This window comes from Desmodus rotundus, chromosome 1 (genome assembly GCF_022682495.2).
Source record: "Desmodus rotundus isolate HL8 chromosome 1, HLdesRot8A.1, whole genome shotgun sequence".
Lineage (NCBI taxonomy): Eukaryota > Metazoa > Chordata > Mammalia > Chiroptera > Phyllostomidae > Desmodus > Desmodus rotundus.
This window is the reverse complement of record NC_071387.1, coordinates 49,970,118-49,990,837: the sequence shown is the minus strand read 5'-3', so window position 1 is coordinate 49,990,837 and position 20,720 is coordinate 49,970,118. Positions and strand designations below refer to the sequence as shown.

The following is a 20,720-nucleotide window of genomic DNA, read 5'->3' as shown; positions in this document are numbered from 1 at the left end:
AGAAATAAATGAATGATAGAGTTGAATTAACTCTATTCTTGAACAGTAACTTCTTTCTGATTGCAGCCCCAAACTGTCATTCATGTTTCTCAAGGAGTGTCTCACTGAATGACGCCTTGATTGGGGTTCCGTGCACTAGTAAGTAGCGTTTACATCAGGTTTCTATTTTTAGAGATCCTCTTTCTACAGTAGAAATGACATAAACCAAAATCATCTCCTTAGTTTATTTCTTCTAGAATCCTTAGCATGCTACATTAACCTGACAAAGCTTAATCTTGTGTTCATTTCACAATACATTTCATGCAGTTCACAGCTGTGATTGGTTTTACATTGACTTTACACATGTTTCGATTCAGCCATGTGAAAAGAATAATTCTTAATGGAGTTTGTCTCTGAAAACTGTCCAGGTTTAAATAAGCATGTGAGCAGTTCGCTCTGTTCTTACGTACAGTCTCTCTTTAAAATGCAAGAAGGATTTTTAGCGTAAGAATATAATGTCTCTGTTTATAGTCCATTTGCAATCGAACCACTTCCTTTAGGTTTCACATATCCTGAGGAATCCTCTTTTACAAAACTGCATTCAAGTATACTATTTTATTGAACATTCTGACCTTCAGCTTTACATCCCCAAATAAATCTTCCGTGGACCCAGCTTTCCCAAGACTATTCTTAGCATTAGACTTTCTTTTACAATGAACATTTAGCACTAAAGTCACAGAGCAGAGCTATTTGGCATTTTCCAGTGAAGTGCAAGAAATTAAATAAGTTATGTTTTTATTGCTAAGGTACAGAATCAAGCACAGTCACTCTGTCAAACAGAAGAAAAGGTGTACACAGGATTGGCCTCTCCTCAGGGTCCTCCCTCCCAGGGTTCAAATGCACAGAACATGTCACCTGGTCACCTCCCATCTGGCACCACTTTAAGAAGATGTGTTGAGTATTCTGGAGTCTGAGGAGTCAGACCTCTCGTCATAGTCATCCTCAGTGTAAATGGACTGCTTTGACACAATCGGACAGCTATCATCAGGGATAGAGATCCGAGGGTCCTCCGGGGTGCGAGTGGGGAGAACAGGTGAGCTTCTGAAGACGCTGGTAGAGTTACTGGGGAACGGGCTGACGTACTGGGACCTCAGCTGGTACTGCTGCTGCAGTGTCATGGTGTTCCACAGTGTGACATCATTGGGCAAAAACGGGCTTGACTGGTTTCTTGCCAAAGTATTTCTCAGCATGAGTGGGTACCGAGGTGGCTGGGGGAAAGGGTGCTGCAGGGGGACGGCCAAGGGGTTGGGGACAACATTAGTCGAGTCAGCAGAAAACCTCAAGGTGTCTGGGACTCTGAAGGCTGATCCCACAGACCACTTGGAGGAGGAGATGGGGTAGGAGCTCAAGGTGTGTTCGAAGATGTGCCCATTGGAGGGCAACACAAGACTCTCGGGCTCTGCTGAAGTTCGGTCGGCCGCTGAGACGGAGGACCGGCTAGAGAGCAGGACCTCCACAGCGCTCACCAGGTCCCCCCCACAGCCCTTCAGGATCAGCTCAAGCACTGTGGGCTTCTGGTTGGGGAATATTTTCTTTAACACTTCTAGAGGGGGCCTGTTGGCCTTCAAGCTGAAGGGCAGAGACACAGTCCCCGAGGGGCCCTCGATCAGGAGGTGATTCTGTTCCCCGTGGTACTTGGGACTGTCGGAGCGGCTCTCGGAGTTGCTGCCATTTTTCTGGACTGCATACCCACCTTCATCCACCGACACTATCTCGGGGCTCTCGGGGGTGAAGCAGCCCTTACTTTTGGCAACATCTGGGGAGCTCCTCTGGTCGGTGTCTTTGTCACTGAAGGTCTCTGTGTTGTCTGCCATGTTGCTGTCCCCAAGTTGCTCTTCAGTCAAATCTGAAAAGCAGGGAACAGCTGTGTTAATCCTTCCCTGGTATGCATAAAGAGGAACAGATGTGCTCAGGAAGAGCCCTGCACAGGCTTTCTGGAAGGGGAAATGCATCCCAGTGGGTTACAACATACCACAAGTCTGGAAAAAAGAAAGAAAGAAATCCAAACGATGTAACTGGCAAATGGCAAAAAAAAAATAAAACAAAAAACAAAACCCAAATATAAAGATCTAGAAACCAGAGTGACTTCTCAGAATGGTATGTGCTGGGAAGCTTGCCTTAAACACAAAGGACGGCCTGCCACCTAGACCCGCGGAAGATGTGGCTGCGTAGCAGTACAATCCAAACAGGGACGCCCTGCAGGCTGGGCATAAACACAGCCCAGAGAAGAGCAGGAAGACGCGCGCTCAGGCTTTTCTTCTGGCTCCTCTTCTGCAAACGAGGTGGCAGGTATGTAATCTAAGGACATCATTGGCTGGTATGTGTAACCCATATACACAGGAAATTTTAGTATTTAAATCCGTTTTCCCAAATGCGGATTTCTTACTAAATGTCTTGTGAACCAGGCATCAATGATTCAACAAGATACTGTGCACAATCACTAGCTGATATAACTGCCAGAGTGAAAGATGGCAGCCTCTAGACACTGAAATCTTGCTTTAAAAACCGCCTGAGGGATTGGCAGACTTGGTTATCTATAACTTGCATTATAAGTCAAGCAAAACCAGCTATGCGTTCTGGAGGACGGGACAGGTTGTGAGAAAGAAGGGCGGAAGTGACTTGGGAGGGCTGCACAGGCAGCACAACCCATCTATGAGACGCTGCGCCCATAACTCCAGGACCTGCAATACCAGAGGGAGACAGGCTTTCATGTACTGTTTTATTTTTATTAGTAAAGTTCATGGAAAAAAACGTAAAGAAACCTTCTTGAATTACTTTAAAAGAAAAGGAAAAAAGCTTCCCAAATAAGCAGAGATTTGCTGTGAAATAAACTAGTTATAAATTTACATTTTGACCTAAGACATTACCTGGACTGCCAGTATTACAGTGCTAACCAGGCAGAAAAGAGAGATAAGACTGGTTTCCTTGCAGAAGTAAATTCTAGCAGACCTTTATAATAAACATATTCTTTATTAATAATCTATACACAAGTGGATTTTCATCCTTCTTAAAACATGAACTGGCCGCGTCTACTCAAAACCAATGTAACTGATCTAAAGGTGAAAATTATTAATGACTCACTTGTCGGGCTATAAACAATTGGTTTGCCTGTGTTTTCTACTTTCCTGCCTGAATAGCCTCATTGTCACCGCCTCTGAGGGCGCACCTGATTAGTGTACAAAGCCAGTTGGTGAAATTCTATCAAAGTAGCTTCTAAAATCCATCCCCTGTTTGTTGTTGTTTATTTTAAAAGCCTTTAACAAAGGTCCATTTATGAACATTCTTCTAATATGGGCTGTATCTTAAGTATAACTGAAAAACAAATCTTCAGTTCTTCACAAAGCAATAAGTTATGTGACAGGTATAAATACTTAAAAATATATTCTTAAACTAAATCAGTGCGATTTTCAGTCATAAATCTGATATGAATTCATATTTATCCCAAACTTACATTTTAAGTAAACTGCTTCCTTTTCTATGTGAAATACAAGATTTCTATATGGGGTTCATTTGCAGCCCACACAGATAAGCCCTCTCTGTTTTCTATAACAACTCTGCGATGCCCAAAACACCTATCTTTGAAAGAGACATTTGTCGTGTTCTCTCTTCTGACTTTGTAGGACTGGAGACCCAGCTTTCATCTCGAGTTAATGTGGTACTTATACTTCATCCAAAAGAGAAAAACAGCATCAAAAAAAGCTTCTATAAATTCACATTCTAGCCCTGCCTGGGTAGTTCAGTTGGCTGGAGCATCATCCCGTACACCAAAAGGTTGCGGGCTTGATTCCCAGTCAGGGCATGTACCTAGGTTGTGTGTTCAATCCCCAATCAGGGCAGGTACGGGAGGCAACCAATCAATGTTTCTCTCTCACAGTGATGTCTCTCTCTCTCTCTCCCTTCCTTTCTCTAAAATCAATAAAAACATGTCCTCAGTTGAGATTTTTTTTTACAATAGAAAATCATATTCTAATCAGCTGGGCCTATCCAAATTTTCCTGACCCCTGCCCCATGCATGCCTCTTGGTCGTTCCTCTGTTAAGACACCTGGACATGAGTGGACAGTGACAGCACATTCACTGAGCACCGAACTGAATGCACAATTGCATTTTGGCCCCTGCTCTGTGGAGCTCGGAAGAACAAGTCAAATAATCTCGATGAGCAAATATGGACATAAAATAATGTTTTAAATATTATGTACTTCTAAACAGTTTTCTGATCTCTTTAACTTTAGCCTTAATTATCTGTTATTATCAGTATCAAGTATTTGTATCCCTATAATGCACAAGATACTGAAGACACAGCATGGATGGTAGAGAATACCAGGAAGTGTGAGGCTTGCCCCCAACTTGGGCAACTTACTAAGTTGAGGCAATAAAATGCATATACAGGGAGAAAAGCACATACACCCAGGCAGACTTGCTAAGCATCAAATGTAACACACATACACAAATGTTCATAGCAGCATAATCCACAAGAGCCAAATGGTGGATGCAACCCAAGTGACCACAGATGGATAAACAGATAAATCAAATGTAGTCTATGCATGCAATGGCATATTATTCAGCCTCAAAAAGGAATGAAATTCTGACACATGCTACAATATGGATGAACCTTGAAGACATGCTAAATGAAATAAGCCAGTCATGAAAGGACAAATATTCTCCGATTCAACTTCTATGAGGCACCTAGAATAGGCATATTCATAGAACGGTGGTCACCAGAGGCTAGGAGAAAAAGGGAATAGGATCTTCTTGTTTAACAGGTATACAGTGTCTGTTTGGGATGATGACAAAGTTCCAGGAATGGACAGTGGTGCCGGCTGCATAACACTGGGAATGTACTAATGCTACCACGTTACACCCTAAAAATGGTTAACATGGTAAATTTTGTTATGCATATTTTGGCATTATAAAAAAGAAATAGGACGTACAATATCATAGCGATATAGCAGATGGTGAGATTTTTTAAAGAGAAACAACTGGTTTTTCTATAAAATAAAACATGTATAAATATAGCTAAAAAGCTTAAAACTTAGCTATTTTTTAAAAGTTGCTTAAGTATTTTTATTTTATTTTATTTTTATACTTTTTATTGTATTTTCCCATCATCATTTACCCCCCTTACACCTCCCTCCCCACCCCCTCCTTCAGTCACACTGTTGTCCATGTCTACGAGTCCTTGGAGGGATTGAGCAAAAAAAGGGAAAACTTAGCTATTTTAAAAAGAAATATGTGAACCTGAGAACCTCTTCCTATTTTGAAAGGTAAAATTTCCCTACCCTGGATGACTTTCAAACACTGACAACATTTGAGGAAAAGGTTCTGAGACCTATCAACCAAATTCATTCTTCCACAGAACGCTTCAGGCTCCAGAAAAATGTGATTCAGAGAGGAGTTTAGCCAAAGGGGCACTAGGGAATGACGTTCTGGCTAACCTAATGTATCTACCATACTGAAAATGTAGTACTCTTTTCAAGATGGCAAAGGATACACCATCCCAATCAACTAGCTATGGGATGGCAGGAGTATTAGCCTATAACAATACAAAATTCCACTGTCAAACCTATTTTCCTGTTCTGCAGAAGAGACCACAGTGGAATCTTGTATGGGTGCCCCCTTGTTCACAATTGTGACCCCCCCAAGACTGCAAAAGTCTGTTTCTTATTTTCTCACACTACCCTTTGCCCCTTGCTACTGTGCCATGCCCAGTGCAGCACGCACTTCTGGTTATTTCCTCAAGGAGTAGTGGTGGATTGTGCTGATTCATCCACTCTCTCACGGGTTTCTGGGCTGATCTGCCTCTCTAACCGGGAATCCACTATGGCAAAAAAGTAAGAAAAGCTATGAAGATGTCACGGGAATCAAATTTACAAACTCAGAACATTCCAACCAACCAAGTTCAGCACTATTGATACTGTTTTCAAAGGGAAGACAAAAGTGGTTGAAAGAAGCAATGAGTGATATGCACCTATGGCATCCATACACCTGAGCAGCACAGAAGGACCTGCAAGGGGGTGCTGGGTGAGCAGAACTCCAGTCGACAGCCAAGGCTGTTGGGGTTTCAGAACAGGTCAAGCTTCTCACTTTGCACCAAGAGTAAGTGCTCACCCAACAATAATTTCTAAAAGCCGAATATACAGTCCCTGCAATTTTGTGGCACTGTGGTGTCTACTATTGGCTGTATCGTTGTACTCGAACTAGATGTTGTAAATTATTCTACTATGAACACAGACTTTCACAAGTAATTATAGAGGGTGAGTTGTGAGTCCAGTGATAAAGTGTAATTTAATAACAGGTGTTTCTTTACATCTCTAGATTTTTTCCTAAATAAACTTTATAAATTGTTCTCATTGGTTTAAAACACAAAGGCCTTTCTTGATATAGAAATGTCAAACTGCCAACAAACAAAATGAAAAGGAAACTGCTCCCCAGCACTTCACCCTGTTTTTCCTTGAAACTGACACCATAATTCCTAGCACATAGATTAAAAGCATATTTTAACTGATAATATTTTTACCCCTAATGTGTGGGTATAAAAAGCCAAAACTAGTAGGCAAAAACTAAGGAGAAATTAATTTCATCTGATATTACACACCACCTATTGAAAGTGATACATCTGCTGCTTCTAATGTTTAAACATCTACATATTTTAAAAATCTTACTAAATGTTCACACTTCAATTTCATATTTTTCATGAGGTACAAATACAGCCACCTCTAAAATAAACTTCACTAGGGTAAAAGTTTTTCAAAGATATTCAATTAAGAAGGAAATTTTTATGTGTATAATAATTTTATAGATAGATGGATGTATGAATGCATAAATAAATAAATAAATATATATCTATGAATGCCATAAGATAGCTACAAGACTTTAAGGAGAGAAAATGAACACACACAAAAATAATATCCAATGTAAAGTTACAGTTTGCAAAATCTTTCTTTAGAAGATCTTTTCATAGGAAAATACAATAAAGTAAAAAAATTCTAGGTATTCATTTCAAATATTTTGAGAAGGCCTACCCTATATGGAAATGAACATTTTGCTCAAAACACATAAACATGGAAAATCTTTCTTACTTAAATGTGGTGGGTTTGATACATTTTATCCAATTACATCTACAAAAACAAAATATATCTTAGATCCAAAATGAAAACACAAAAACACTGACATCAAAAGAAATGTTCCCTACCTAAATCACTAGACTTTTTTTTCCCTTTTGAAATCACATCAGGCATTTTGAAACATGGATTGTCGTTTCCCCATCTGTTCACTTGGGCATTGGGGAACACACTTCTAAATAACTGCTCCCCAATGGGTCATTTTGAAAGCACACACATCTTATAGCAATGGCAGGGAAGGAGCCCCGGGCTGGACCAGAACTGGCTTCCAGAAGAGACAACTGCCTACTAAGGATTCTAATAGGAGACAGGCTTTTACCATTTCTGTCATTTTTATCTCACACTACAGGTAGAATCGTAAAAAACTGAATGGCTGGCAACCTAAAGTACAGCAGGAAATGAATGTCAGTCTAAAATCTCCTTTTCTTCCTGTGGGGGTACGGGGCACGGAGGAAACTTGTGAAAGTACAAACATACAGTCATACTTTCCCTTTAAAAAACCACTAACAATACTGGCTTAATAATGTATGGTGGTATCAAAATGGCTCCTTAGGACCAATATTTTGGGGGGACATAAAGGGGGAGCTAAGGAAGCATGGATCTGTAACTGTGGGCTACATATGCCCTACAAAAATTTAGTTTTGACCTCTTTCTTGACTCAGAAAAGGACACATTTCAAGAAGCAGGAGGGAAATTACCTATAAACCTACATGTGTATTTGGTACTTACCAAAATGCAGCTGTCTACTCCTTCATCCATCTATTGAACAAACATCCTTGAATCCCTCACTAGGAGCCCGGGCATGGTACTAGGTACCATTACACCTGCACAGACAGGATCAAAGCATTGCCTCTTGGCCACCAAAAGGCTTACAGTTTCCTAACTAACCTTTTACAAAATTTGCATTGAAACACAGTAAGCAGCTGGAAGGCCCGCATCTGGGCAGACTATGGTGTAGTCATTGGAGGGCATAGTGTGGTACACATTCACATACAAAAACGATGGGTGCAGCAGATATTCACACTGAATTAATAATCAGTGGATGGGGGGCAGAACACTGACCCCAGCTTTGTAAAATGTGTCTGCCTAGTCACTGGAATCAAATGAGATTAGAGATCAGGTAGAGAACTGAGGTTCTGCTATTTAAATTTTCCATTATACTGTCATTCAGTAGTTGATATGGCTTATTTTTACAACTGTTTAACTATACAATAAATTAAAAACCCCACTGAGATATATTTTAGTTTTCTCTCAGTGCTCAGACAAGGAAATGGTTCACTAGAGCTACACAGGGCCCTTGCAGAGTGACAGGCCTCAGCCTTGGTCACGGGCACCCATGCACACTCCAGTAGTGAACTGGGCATCACAGTCACATGGAACTAGACAGGAGGGCTCAGGGACCTGAGTGGTGAAAGGCTGGGAAGCTGCAACAGGTTAAAAAGCCAACAGAGGAAAGAGGGGGATGGAGGGAAAGAAAAGGTAAGGGGAGGCAGGCAGGCAGGCAGACAGATTTTTACTGGGTTCCATCCTCCGCCCCGTCAGGAAGAGGTGCAACATTTCTAGAAAGGGGCTTCAAGTCCTCCAGGGATGTGGATTTATGAAGACTTACTCCCTTTCCCTCTGTAAAGCTGTTAGCAGAAAGTGCTGACTGGCTGCTGCAAAGAATTTCTCATCAATGCTCTTTGATTGTATTTTGCAAACAAAATGCCTGTTGCTTGGTAACATTTCACTTGAGCCTGACCTTCCCCGAAAGTTATTGCTATCAGATTCGATTTACACTGTCCTCCTGTGATTACTGTAATCTTTTAAACCCAGGAGTTCATCCATCAGGGAAAAGAAAAGTTGGTTGTGTAAGTCCAGAGCACGGCTATCGGCCAGATTTATAACCCAGAGGAGTGTGTTGGGTAGAGGGGGCAGATTCTTTCTCGGATGGCAGGGGAACTCTGGTTTCTAGACGTGGAAACCACTCAGGTTTTTCCTGCCAGCCCTGTCCTCAGATCACAAGATGGACACCAGCGCCATTCCATGCCTGGCCACAGCAGCGCGTTGGCTCCAGAGAGAGAAGCTGGGAGAAGCAAGAAGCATACTAGTGACCTCCACCCCAAGGGGCACCCTCCTGGGGTGATTGAAGCTGGGAGGGACCAGCCGAGGCTGGGGATTGCCAGATAAATTTCAACTTCAGATACATAACAAATAATTTTTCTTTTAAGTATGCCCCATGCAAAATTTAGCATCCTGTTTTTTATTTACATGCTTTTGTGTTTTGTTTATTTATGTGTTTGTTTGTTTTTGCTGAATATAACAGCCCAGCAGTGAGGGAGTGGATGGTCTAAGAAGCAGGAGAGAGAAATGCACAGAAAGTCTTGCTGCTCGGGCTCCCTGTTCCCGGGCCCTTCCCAAGTCTCCATAGGTGAGCGAGGAAGGAGCCCGCTGCAGAGGGGACCAAAGCAGGCTGCGGGTGTCCTCTATGCCCAGCCAGTGCACTGGACCTGCCCAACTTCAGTTTCCCCGAGACTGTCTGCGAGGGGACAGTGGTGCAGTGAAGCTGGCATGTGCCTTTCCCTGGATTTTTGTTTTATCTCCTCCCCGAGAGTGCTGCCGAGGTCCCTGTCCCCTGCAACTGTTCCCAACAGGCTGGGCTGCGCACCTGCCCAACCGTGCCATGCGCAAATTGCAAATCGACTGGTGCCCCATGGGGAAGGCCAGGAACTGTGAATACCCTTGGTGGTCCTGGGTGGCGTTCGGTTTGGAAGAGACCAGTAGTACATTATCACTTATTCCTTCTCATTTGGGTGGTTTTGGTTTTTACAGTGCAACTCTGAGTTGGGGCCCTGACCCTAAGTCAAGCCATCTTAAAACCAGACCCCGTTATTAAGTTCATAGGCACACTTCATGAACGACCTTGCAGTTTTTCCCCATTTTTCTGTTTTCTTCTAGCCTATAGTCTCAGAGGTTTCCCATCCCGGTCATTATACATCAGGTATTTCTGTTTGTCGTTTTTTTTAATTAAAGTTAAAATGTTTTTTAAAAATGCAACTAGACTGGACAGGACCCAACCAAACTGGAGCTAAAAGGCTCAGAGCAAACACAAAGATGCTATGAGGTAAGGGCTGGAGGTAGAATAGAATAAAGGTAGTTTTCCAAAGCTCCTAACTTCTCACACTACGGATCTCTTGTTCGCCCCTTTTCAGGAGAAATAAACAGAAAAGGAGACCCCACTTTCCTATTTGACCTACTCTCCTATTCCTAACCAAATAGGATGTTTTTTATTTCTTTCTCCTTTAAGAAGACTTTAAAGAACTTGTGTACATATTTATTTTGATGACAAATGTAGACCTAGAAAGAATCTGTAGCTACAGGTCATTCTTCTCACAGCCAGAGAAGACCCAGGGCACTGTCCTGCAAGAAATGGTGAGGGTGGGGGAAGGGAGCCACAATACAGGAACGTAACTTTAGCTCTCACCTTGGTCTTGACCCTTAACTTTCCTCAGCTCTTGAGCCCACGTCCTGAAAGGCTGGCTTGGCCGGTTAAGGCTGCTGACTCAGATACACTAAGAGCAGAAAGCTGTCACACTTCCCAAGATATTGTCAAGGGCGATCATCGGAGGGCATGTGAGGAGGATGAAGAGGGAATTTAGGACAATAAGTGAATCAGTATTAGATATGTAAAGAAGCTTAAATGAGAATTTTGTGCTTAGTCAAATCTAATAATTCCAGGCCAGTCGTAGATGATAACAGAGGAGCAGAGGAAATGTAGACCCAAAAAGAAAAAAGAATGCTTCAATCCATAGTTAGAAATAGTAACATTACCTTATGAAAATTCCCCCTAAAACCATCACCATGTGGAAAGGGACAACACATTTACACCGTTAGGTAAAGCAACCCCCTATCCTTTAAAGATTCTAAAGCAGAACTTGGAGATTTCTTCCAGCTACAAAACTGAATTTTGGTGTTAATGTGGCACTCCCTTAAGAGGGTGTTTTTTCTCCAGAGGAGCCCAGCAAACAGACCTTTCTCTAGGGCATATGCTTTTCACCTGCATCTGTAGCCCACAACAAAAATGTTTCCACAGCTGTGGACTAAAGCAGCTTTTCAGGTGTCTCTTAAAGAGGACCAGCCATGCTTTAGACACGGAGATCACAGTTCTCCATAATTTGCCAGTAGATATTTACACATTCCTAATGGTCAGTGAACTTACTGCACATGTGGACTTCATTTATTTCTCTACATGCAGTGAACTAATTGTCTGACATACTTCTAAATATGCATAGTATGTTATATAGAAACAGATCATAATAAGAACAATTGCAAACAGGTATAATACATACAGCAACGTGTAGTCTCATCCAGGCAATTTTCTCTTAAACCCCAAATGGGCTTTCTTACAAAGCAATGCATGGAAATGCATGGATCCACCTGTATGCTTGTCTTCCTAATGGAAACAACTATCTGTTCTTTTTCTGCCCACCCCCACCAATATCATCGGATTGATTGGCATTTTTTAAATGGAATCACAGGGTCAAACTAATTGAAAGGAGAAAGTAAAAGTTATATACAAATGCACAAGGTATGCAATGTAACCAGCCTAAGAAGCTGAGCCCTTTGTCCCTCCGCTCAGTCTCCCAAAGCCACCACTCTGACCTCTCCCTATGGTAAGTCCTATTCTCCTGTGCAATTACCAATTACCTGCTTTCAACTTGAAGGGCTCGGGCTATCTCTGAATACTTAGAATAAGAGAGCACCAGGCCTGGTTTGTCCAGTTGAAGTAAGTCTCCCTCTTTTATTCTCCCAAACCTGTATTCTTCTGCTGCTGCAGCAGCTATGGCTCTACCTTTCCTCCTGCCCTCACTACCCGCCTCCTAAGGTTGGTTTTGGTTTCGTGACTCTAGAAACCTCACACTTTGGGTATCCCAAGGAATGGTTTGAAGGGCACAGGATGTGAACAGAATCCCCTCTTGGACTAGGACCCCCAAATCCAAGGCCCTATTACAGGGGTGCTCTGTATTACAGGTGGCCTCTGGAAAATGCTACCATCTACTGACATGAACTCAGATTCCTGCTCTGGCGCTGGGGGAAATGGAGACAGGGAAACTAGAGACAGGAAGGTTAAGAAAAGTTATTGGCATGGATCAACTTCTAGAACTAAGACAAAACTCTCCTAGATACTCATTCTAACTTAAAGGACAAAAGCAAAATGAACTTCTATCTCTTTCCCTCCTATTCCTTTGTGGCAAACCTTCTAATATAAAGAGATCAGACTAAAAAAAGAAAGACAACTTGGATAGAGAGTATTACTCAAGAGAAGTGCTTAGATAATACCTTGCATTAAATATCCACAAAATCAATGTTCAGCAAACCTCTTCTGTCTGAAAATATCCAGTCCTGCTCTTCACGTAGGATGTTCTCAGAGCTTCAGGCCTGGCGAGCACAACTGAGCAACAGGGCAGCAGAACTGTGCCTGCCAGGCTGCCTGTCGACTCACTTCCAACCAGTGAGTCTGCATTTCCCCAGCTCCGCACAACAGTCAACTGTTCCTGAAAGCCCCTCTCCACAAGCCAGACGCTTTTGCAGACTTCATCAGCCTCTTGGAGGTGTGTGCTGCGCCTCTCTCCCCAGCAGATCTTCCACTCCTACCCATGGGGCTCTGGGCCCTACAGGGCCTTCCCTCTTGAATTCCAGCACACTCTTTTAAACCCCCCACCCCACCCCCCCGCGAAGATGGGCTTTTTTTCCTTCACATATTTGCCACAATGAAGGGAAAACACCAAACACAACTGAATTCCAAGAGTCTAAAACTGAAGAAGTTCTTTGGTTGGGCAGCATAGCAAGCTAGAGATACCCAAAGAGAAAGGAGCCTCAACTAGGGTCTGCGGACCCCAGAGACCTGGGGGAGAGGAAAGGATGGAATCAGGAAGGTGGAGGAAACCTCTAGAGCTCAGGGCAGACCCACTCTCTCTAAAGCACAGCCCCAGAGGAGAGGAGGGAGGAGAGGTAAAAGGAAGAGAGAGAGCCTTTGCTCCAAATCTTGGAAAGTGAGGCCCAGGCCGCCCTAGAACCGGGGAAAGGGCTCTCCAGCCGTGGCCTCCCTCAAACTAGGTCAAGTTTTGTTTGTAGTATTTCTTTAAGCCACAGAGACGGCAGAAGGCGGCCTGAGGAACCTATTGAAGGGCAGGAGCAGTTTTGCAAAGGAGCTCACTCTGGATGCACCAGATTCTGGGTCCTCGCTTATCAGTTTAGAAACTTCCCTGGCCCTTTTAACTACTGCTTCTAAATGAAGCTTCTTTCAACAAATTGCAAGACGCCGGAGACCACAGTTGGAGGCTAGACAGGCTTCGGGTTCGCTCCAGTTCCCTGGGGCCAGAAGAACGTCCAGCTCGGAGTAAACCTTGGGCCTTGGCTCCGTCCGTGTACCTCCCCGTCCCAACCTCTCTAAAAAGTCCTAAGCCGGGAAAACCCTGCCGCACAGTGGTGTGTATGCTCGCGTGGATTTTAATTTGGTCCTGTCACGACCTCTTTAGTCACCCGCTAAAACAGACAAGTTTCTCTATAACCTGGGGATGACACTCGGCGAACCCGTCGCACAGTCCTGTCGTTTGGCTAGCATAAAGCGCCTTTCTCGCGAGTGTCTGGGTTCCACCTGCCTGATCCAGAAGGAAGGCCGGCCACTGCCCGGAGAAAAAGGACCGGCTTGGCGGAGTTTTCGGGGTAGGACGGCCCGGCAAGGCCCACTTCCCTAAATTTACCTCCGGGCTTCCCAAGCAGAGCCACAGGAGGAGCTCCCAAATGCTTTCGCCCGCGCGCCCGGCCCCCGCCTGCAACGCTCTCACCTGGTTTGGCCAGCGGTGCCTGCAGCGCCCCGGGCTGGGGCTCGGCGGCCCAGCGCAGAGCGGCGGCAGCAGCCAACTCGGCGGCGGGGCGCGGCGGCTGAGACGGCTGCGAGGTCGGCGGCGGCTGCGGGACGGCGGCCGCAACGGTGTCCACGGACGGCGGGGGTCCCGGCAGGGCGCGCAGAGAGTCGGGGATGAGGCTCTCGAGGCTCTCGTTGGCCTGCTGCCGGCGCAGTGCCACCTGCGCCGCCATGACCCGCTGCCGCTCGATAATGAGGATGCACTTTTCGCAGGTGCAGTCTTTGAAGCGGCAGTAGCGCTTGTGGCCCTTGAGCCAAGACAGCACGCCGTGGTTGCGGCAGCGCGCGCACTTGGGCGTGCGCTGCAGGGGAGCCCGAGGCGGCTGAGACACCGGGCCGCCCACGTACAGATAGGGGGAGCCGTAGCCGTTCATGCCCCGGCCTCCCTGAAGAGCTGGCGGGCTGGCTGCGCGAGCGGGCCAGGGAACGCCGGACAGCAGAGCTGGGAGGCCAGCTCAGGGGCGGCCTCCGGCCGGCGCCGCCCTTGATCCCCCAGTCCCGGCGGCCGCGTGCGTTCCGGGACGGCCGGAGGTGCAGCGGGCGTCTTTATGGCTCTCGCGGCGCTCGCAGCCCCAGCCTGTCGCTAGTTCTCCGCCAATCCCACGCCGGTCGCGTCTCCGCCAGCTGCGACTTTGGTCGGCACGTTCTCCCTGGCTGAGACGTTTCGGCGGCTGGAAGGAGCCGGCGAGGACTCTGGTTAAGGTCTGAGCCAGCTTGCCTGCAGCTCCCGCGCGCGCTACCCGCCCGCGGCACCTCCTCTACCGCCCCCACTCCTCCTCCCTCCCACTGCAACCCCCCCCGCCCCGGAGTCTCGGTCTCCTTGCACTCTCCACCCCACTGCCCGCCTTCCTCTTTTCTCTCGCCCCTGGAGTTCCTGCACATCACCTTCCTTGCCACCTGCAGCCGGGCCGCTCCCGCGGGGGCGCTCACCACCCCCTCCTCCAAGCTGTCTGCGCTGCCCTAGGCCGGGAGGGAGGGACTGTGGCGCTCCGGGACGCAGCGTTACACGCGGGGCGGGGAAGGGGAGGGCCAACGTGGTGAAGGTGGGGGTGCCTGTTGGAGAGTGAGGTGGCCGCTCCCCTTCCTTCCCTTTCCTTCCCTCCAGGCCTGATTTGGCGGCACCGAACCTGTGGCCGCTTTTATCCCAACACTTTGCTGCAGAAACTCAGCTCTGGAAGAACGGGAGCCTACCGTGGAATTTGGTTTGGAAAATTTTTGGCTTTTTTATTTCCCTTTGCAACTTAAAAAAAATAAATAAATCGTGCTGCTGCAGAAGAAAATTAATGTTTTTGAAAACCTGCTGGCCCAAAGATGACAACCCATCTTGCAGGCACAGTCCTTCCTCTGGCGATGAGCTTATTTCCCTAACCTCCTCCCCTGCTTTAACGAACAATCTCCCTGAAAGGAGCGGGGGGGGGGGACGCTCGTGTGGAGATGTTGCTTAAGTGCTGGGTCTAAACTTTCAGAATGGCGGCTCAAAAGTTACTGGGTATGATCTCTCCTCTGCCCAACTGCCATTGAACGATCAAACGGAGACTTCGTGTCAATTCAAATCCACACGGACTCGATTTAGTCATGGATATGGATGGCGCCATTTCTCTCCCCAACCCCGTTGTCTTTGAGTAGGGGTGGAGGGGGCCCTTGCACATGATAGCAACATAAAACTTTGTTCAAATTGTATTTGTGTGTTTCTAATCTCCCAAGAGTGCCGTTTTGGCCTAATGAGGACTACCGCCATAAACACAGGGACGACTAAACACCCCCTGCCCAAACAGAACAACATACAGGTGGATACAGCGGTGCTGGGCAGCACAATGGCTCGGTGCGAAGCCGGGGAGATGGCAATCTTGGAGCTGGGAACGCAAGACAAGAGCGTAGACTAGTCCGCTGCAAGGGTCAATCTTTTGGCCGCGCAGCGGTCCTTGTCCCCTAGGGAAGGCCGCTTCTCTCTGCCCTGGAAGCAAACAAGCAACCCGCAAACGTCCCTCTATGTTTGCTGTGAATTCAAATAAAGCACCTCCCTTAGTCATAGCAGCCAACCCTCAGCCTAGAAGGGCGACTTCAGGAGGGGAGGATTAAAAAAAGGTCCCGGCTGTGTGCGTTTCCCCATAAGTCCTTAGAGCCGCCCTCACCCCCCGTTCAGGCCAGCCCGGGAGGTGGGGATCGCTGGATGCTGACCTGGTAGAGCGTGGGCAGGAACCCTTGCGTGAGAATGCTAACCTTTGGAGGCCTACCCTAAAGCTCCTTGGGGCACAGACCCCTCGGTTTTTCCCTTAACTCCTCCTCCCCCCAACACCACCTCAGTCCTTCCTTTTCTCCCAATCTTCGGTCGGAAAACAAGCCCTAAATCACCACAACCAGAAGGAACTTAATACGCTCTCTGGACTGGAGGTAGAGGTCACCCCGCAGCCCTGTAGGCCAGAAAGTGGGGAGTTGGCAGCGCGTTGCTTCACGTGACAGATACAGAGGACCTAGAATGACACTGAATCTGGGATTGATAGTTTGCATTAAAATCTCCAAGTTTCTTGGCTATGTGGGGACCATGGACTTTTTTTCAAAGCCAAATTTCTCCCGACTTCCTCCAAATGGTCCGGGAAACCAGGACTATAAAAACCTTGGGAGTACAATACTTTTATTTTTAAGGAAATAGCAGAGCTCTGCACCAGGTTTTGAAGGCAGGGGGACATTCCCACTACAAGGCGACCCCCTTTTCTCCCTCCGTCACCTAGCCACCCTATCTCTTTGCCACTCAGTCTGGTATTATTTGGTCCCGGGCCTCGTTTCACTCCAGTGCACATCGGGACCCAAGATCTAAATACTCATTTGATATAGCATAATAATCCTTTTCTCATATTTGATGGGAATGTTTTCCATATCCCAGTATTTGACAACATCTCCCTATAGGGACAGGTTTGTATTTATGTTGGTAAAATGTCCCCTGCCTCCAAGTCTATTGTAACCCAACACCTGACAACCCCAAGTCCCATTTCTGTTTGCAGAAAGGGTTTATTCAAGCACATAATGGGATCCCAGCAGAAAGCCTTTTAGAACAAGGGGCTATGGTAAACTTCACCACATGAACTCCGTTTCCAGGGCTATTAAGCTTTTAATTGGAAAATAGCAGAGGAAATTTCAAGGTGACTATAACGTGTTAGCAGTTAGTGGGGAGAAGAAAAGCCTAAGCGGGAATGAATGTAGAAAGCATATGGTCCGAATCACATTTAGGAGGAGCGGCCTGCTTCTCCACTTATGGGAAAAATAATCAAAGACATTGGAAAGGGAGAGGGGAGGATTACAAGTAAATGTAACCTCACTCGACTGGACCCATTTGCGTTCTGCTCTGGGGTGGGGTGTGTTTTCAAACCACAATTAACTCAGTAGAATTGTGACAGATATTAACAGTGAAAAGCTAAAAGATAATGTGTGTATGTGGTTCTTTCCCTTGGCGTGCACTCAATCTCACGGGTGTGTGTAAAAGCTCGAGGGATGCAGGTGTCCTTTCTGAGAAACTGAAGATGTTCTGACTCCAAATCTGGGAGTCTCGCCAGCTGCTCCTCACCTCAAGAAACAATCAAAAGGACAGTTTCATATTGTCCTGAATAATACATCAGGGCATTTTCTGCTTTGCTGGATTCTCATGGAGGGGGAGGTCAGGGTTCCTATTTTGCCGTTTTAATCGCAGCCACTGACGCTGGAAGCCGGGGGCGTGCAGAAAGCCCTTTGAATGCGGGGGAAAAAAGAGCCCTCTCTTCCCAAGTATGAACTTAGCTCTCACACTATCCGTGCCTCTAGGCATCGCTCTTCGTCCAGCTTCAAAATGAAAGGGGGGAACAAACGTCTAGTGAGACCTCGGCGGGGTAACCAGCAATCGATTTCTTGAGGTGACAATAATGCCCTTGTCTCCTTCAATTATTTGGGGAGAGACTCTCGAGCACACCCCCAAGATATCCCCGACGCCGCCCTCTGGGGTGTGGGGCGGAGGCCGCGTGCGCCCGGGGACACTGAACCTGCAGTTGGCGGGTCTGGGGGACGCAGCTAAGCAGAAAGGAAGGCCTGGACCGTCTTGTTCTCACACGGTTCTGGCAGTGGGCGGCCGGAGGCTCTCCAGGGGCCTAGGCCTTTGGGAGCAAACGAGGGCGCAGAAAGGCCTGCAACCCCGCAGGTCCTACGCAGCCCTGGGAGGTGCTACTACTTGGGCCTTCGTGTTCTCGAATTTTCGAGCTGGGGAAGGTATGCTCCCAAGGTACAGATTCCCCAGACCTGGCCCAGACACGGGCCGCTCCCGGCCTGACCTTTTGGGGTGGGAGTGTCGCTCCCGCATTTGCTTCCTCCAAGGCGCCTAATAAGCAGCGACCCCAACTCCAAGCTTGCGGTGGAAGGGACCGGAAAAGCGCTTCGTCGGGGCGCTCCCCACTGGGCCTGGGGCCAGACCAGTTTCCCCGGCAAGCCCCGGGCGCCGCCGCTCTGGCCTCTCTCTGGCCTCCGGACCCAGAAGCGCCCACGGCCTCGGCCTGTCCGCCGCCCTGGGGATTCCCTCAGACCCGGGAGCTGGAGGCTGCGGCCCCGAGCGTAGGCGCTCGCTCTGGGCTCTTAGGCTGAGTCGGACCCACCGCACGCAGCAGGAGGCCTGGACGTGGGCTGAGGACGGCGCTCAAAGGCCACAACGTTTCGCAAGAGGGTTGCAGCGGGCGGCCAGAAGACGCCGTCTGCTGTGTAAAGGGTTAAAAAAAAATGTGCCCAACAAGGTAAAGTGAGAACAGCACAGGCTTATCTTACCCCTCTCACTTTAAAAATTAAAACAATACAAAAAAAAAAGGCCAAGGAAATCTTTTTAGGTAATTAGAGCAACATTCATGGGACAAGCCAGTCTCCCCAGGGTTCGCACTAGTGCAGTTCTTCCTGGAAAGGACGAGCCCCTTTTCCAGAACTCTCTTCTGCCTCTCCCTTCCCCCCTCCCTTGCTGTCCCGGCACAAAGCCCCACTTCAGGGAACTTGGGAGAATGGGCGGGCTTCCAGGAAATAACTCGCAGTTCGGGTAAAGGGCCTGGGAATAAGAGGCGAAAGCGCCGGCGCTGCTCGCATCCCAGGCAGAGTGGGTGCAAACACCATGCACCCACGCCAGACCCGCGGGAGAATACCGCCGAGACTCGAACGGCGTCCCAAGCCGGGGGATTCGACGTGAGCCTCCGCACACTTTGTCTAAGACAAAGTTCTGGGCCGCGCGACTTCCGGAGCAATCGCGGCTCCGCCCACCCACCAGCACCCCGCCCCCAGCCTGGCTTGCCCCGCCTACCCGCCCCGGGCCGCTGCCAGCCGTCAGGGCCCCCCCCTTCGAACTGCCGGAAAGTTTGCAGATTGTTTTGCCGGGAGAGACTTAGCGTACAATTGGTTGAGTCAAGTCCGTTCGAGTTTCTGTGAGGGGGTTGGGGGAAGAGTCGTCTTTTAAAGGCGAGTCGTTGGCAGCGCAGGTCTCAGGCCTTGTACATGTGTGGGTGTGCGGAGGGAGAAAGGAGGGTTAAAGCACCGCGCAAGGTTCCGGGGAAATCTTTCCAGAGGAGCAGCGGCGTAGGGCAGGCAGCCGCGACCCCGCCCGGCCGGGCGGACCAGGCCCGCTTGGGGGAGCCAAGGAAAATCCATCTCTAACGACAGACTGCTCTCGGGGCGGGGGGGCGGGGGGCGGACGACGAGGGGGCCGGGTTGTGTAGCGCGAATAGCATTCAGTAAAGCGCTTGTAATACCTCTTGACACAAAGCGTCAGGTGTACGTGTGAGACCAGTTCACTTAAGTTCATGGGAAGCGGAGAGGGGGCTCGAGTTTTATGCGAGGGTGGGAGTCCTGTTTCCACGAGGTGCAAGGGAGACGGCGGGGCCGGCCAGGGGGATCTGGCTCACGCATCTGCCCCGAACTGGTTTCGTGCGTGGGTTCCCGAGAGCCCCACTGCGGGTGTGGCACAGGTTGTGACGGGGAGGAAGAGTGTCACCTAGGCTTTCCCTGAAGCCCTAGCTCTGCAGCGCGGACTTCGCGGCACTAGTCAGTTGAGAGCCAAACGCACCGAGCGGGCTGCCGGCCGCGGGACCGCGTCTGCCGGAAGTTGGGAAGGGCCGCTTTCGCCCCCAGCCTCTGCGGGAGCCGCGGGCGGCTCAGGAGGGTGACACGCTTCGTTTGCCCACAGCCCCACGTCGCGTGGCGGCACCTCGCCCGGCGCTCAGGACAGGAAGGCCCAGCAAGCCTGCTTCGGTTTTCCAGCGCCGGAGCAACAGATGCGCCTGTGAAAGGAGGGCCTCCTGGCAGCCCGCCGGCGAAGCACACACTAGCGACACGCCCACACTAGCACAGTTGTACACACTCGTACACCACGGATTTCTCCGCGGGCGGATGCGCTCTTACTGATAAAAGCTTTCCTTTGAAGGGGGCAGAGCTGTGAAAAAAAATGACCGCCCCTCAAATGTGTATAGAAATGTTTAAAACTCAGTAGTCAGTACTTAATTGCAATGTTTTGCCTTGTGTTCGGAATTAGGTAAGTTCATAATGCCATCCACCTGGGCCAGGTTCTAGGCCTACCTGGCACCCGCTCCGCAGCAGTCAGGGATAAACACCCGAGGAGCAAACGGGTGTCACAGGGCCACTCAACCGCACCAGGCACGCGAGGAAGGCA

General features: G+C 48.1%; 1 protein-coding gene across 3 annotated transcripts; it reads right to left on the bottom strand.

Moving 5' to 3' along the window:
• Positions 1 to 213: 213 nt before the first annotated feature.
• Positions 214 to 16,019, bottom strand: DMRT3 (doublesex and mab-3 related transcription factor 3). Of its 3 annotated transcripts, none has more exons than XM_053924082.1 (3): positions 15,861 to 16,019; positions 13,986 to 14,736; positions 214 to 1,885 (listed from the first exon to the last, which is right to left on the bottom strand). In XM_053924082.1, the coding sequence occupies exons 2-3, from the start codon at positions 14,437 to 14,439 to the stop codon at positions 921 to 923; spliced, it is 1,419 nt and encodes a 472-aa protein (XP_053780057.1). In that variant the 5' UTR covers positions 14,440 to 14,736; positions 15,861 to 16,019; the 3' UTR covers positions 214 to 920. The 3 variants fall into 3 exon arrangements, with proteins under 3 accessions (XP_053780057.1, XP_053780049.1, XP_053780047.1); XM_053924074.1 differs by lacking the exon at positions 15,861 to 16,019 and adding an exon at positions 14,951 to 15,039; XM_053924072.1 differs by lacking the exon at positions 15,861 to 16,019 and having other exon boundaries at positions 13,986 to 14,833.
• Positions 16,020 to 20,720: the final 4,701 nt, after the last annotated feature.

Excerpts from the sequence above, each read along its gene's own strand:
- DMRT3 (XM_053924082.1), bottom strand. The coding sequence starts at position 14,439 with ATGAACGGCTACGGCTCCCCCTATCTGTACGTGGGCGGCCCGGTGTCT. Across the intron at positions 1,886-13,985 it reads GGCACCGCTGGCCAAACCAG|ATTTGACTGAAGAGCAACTT; the intron begins GTGAGAGCGTTG and ends CCTGCTTTTCAG.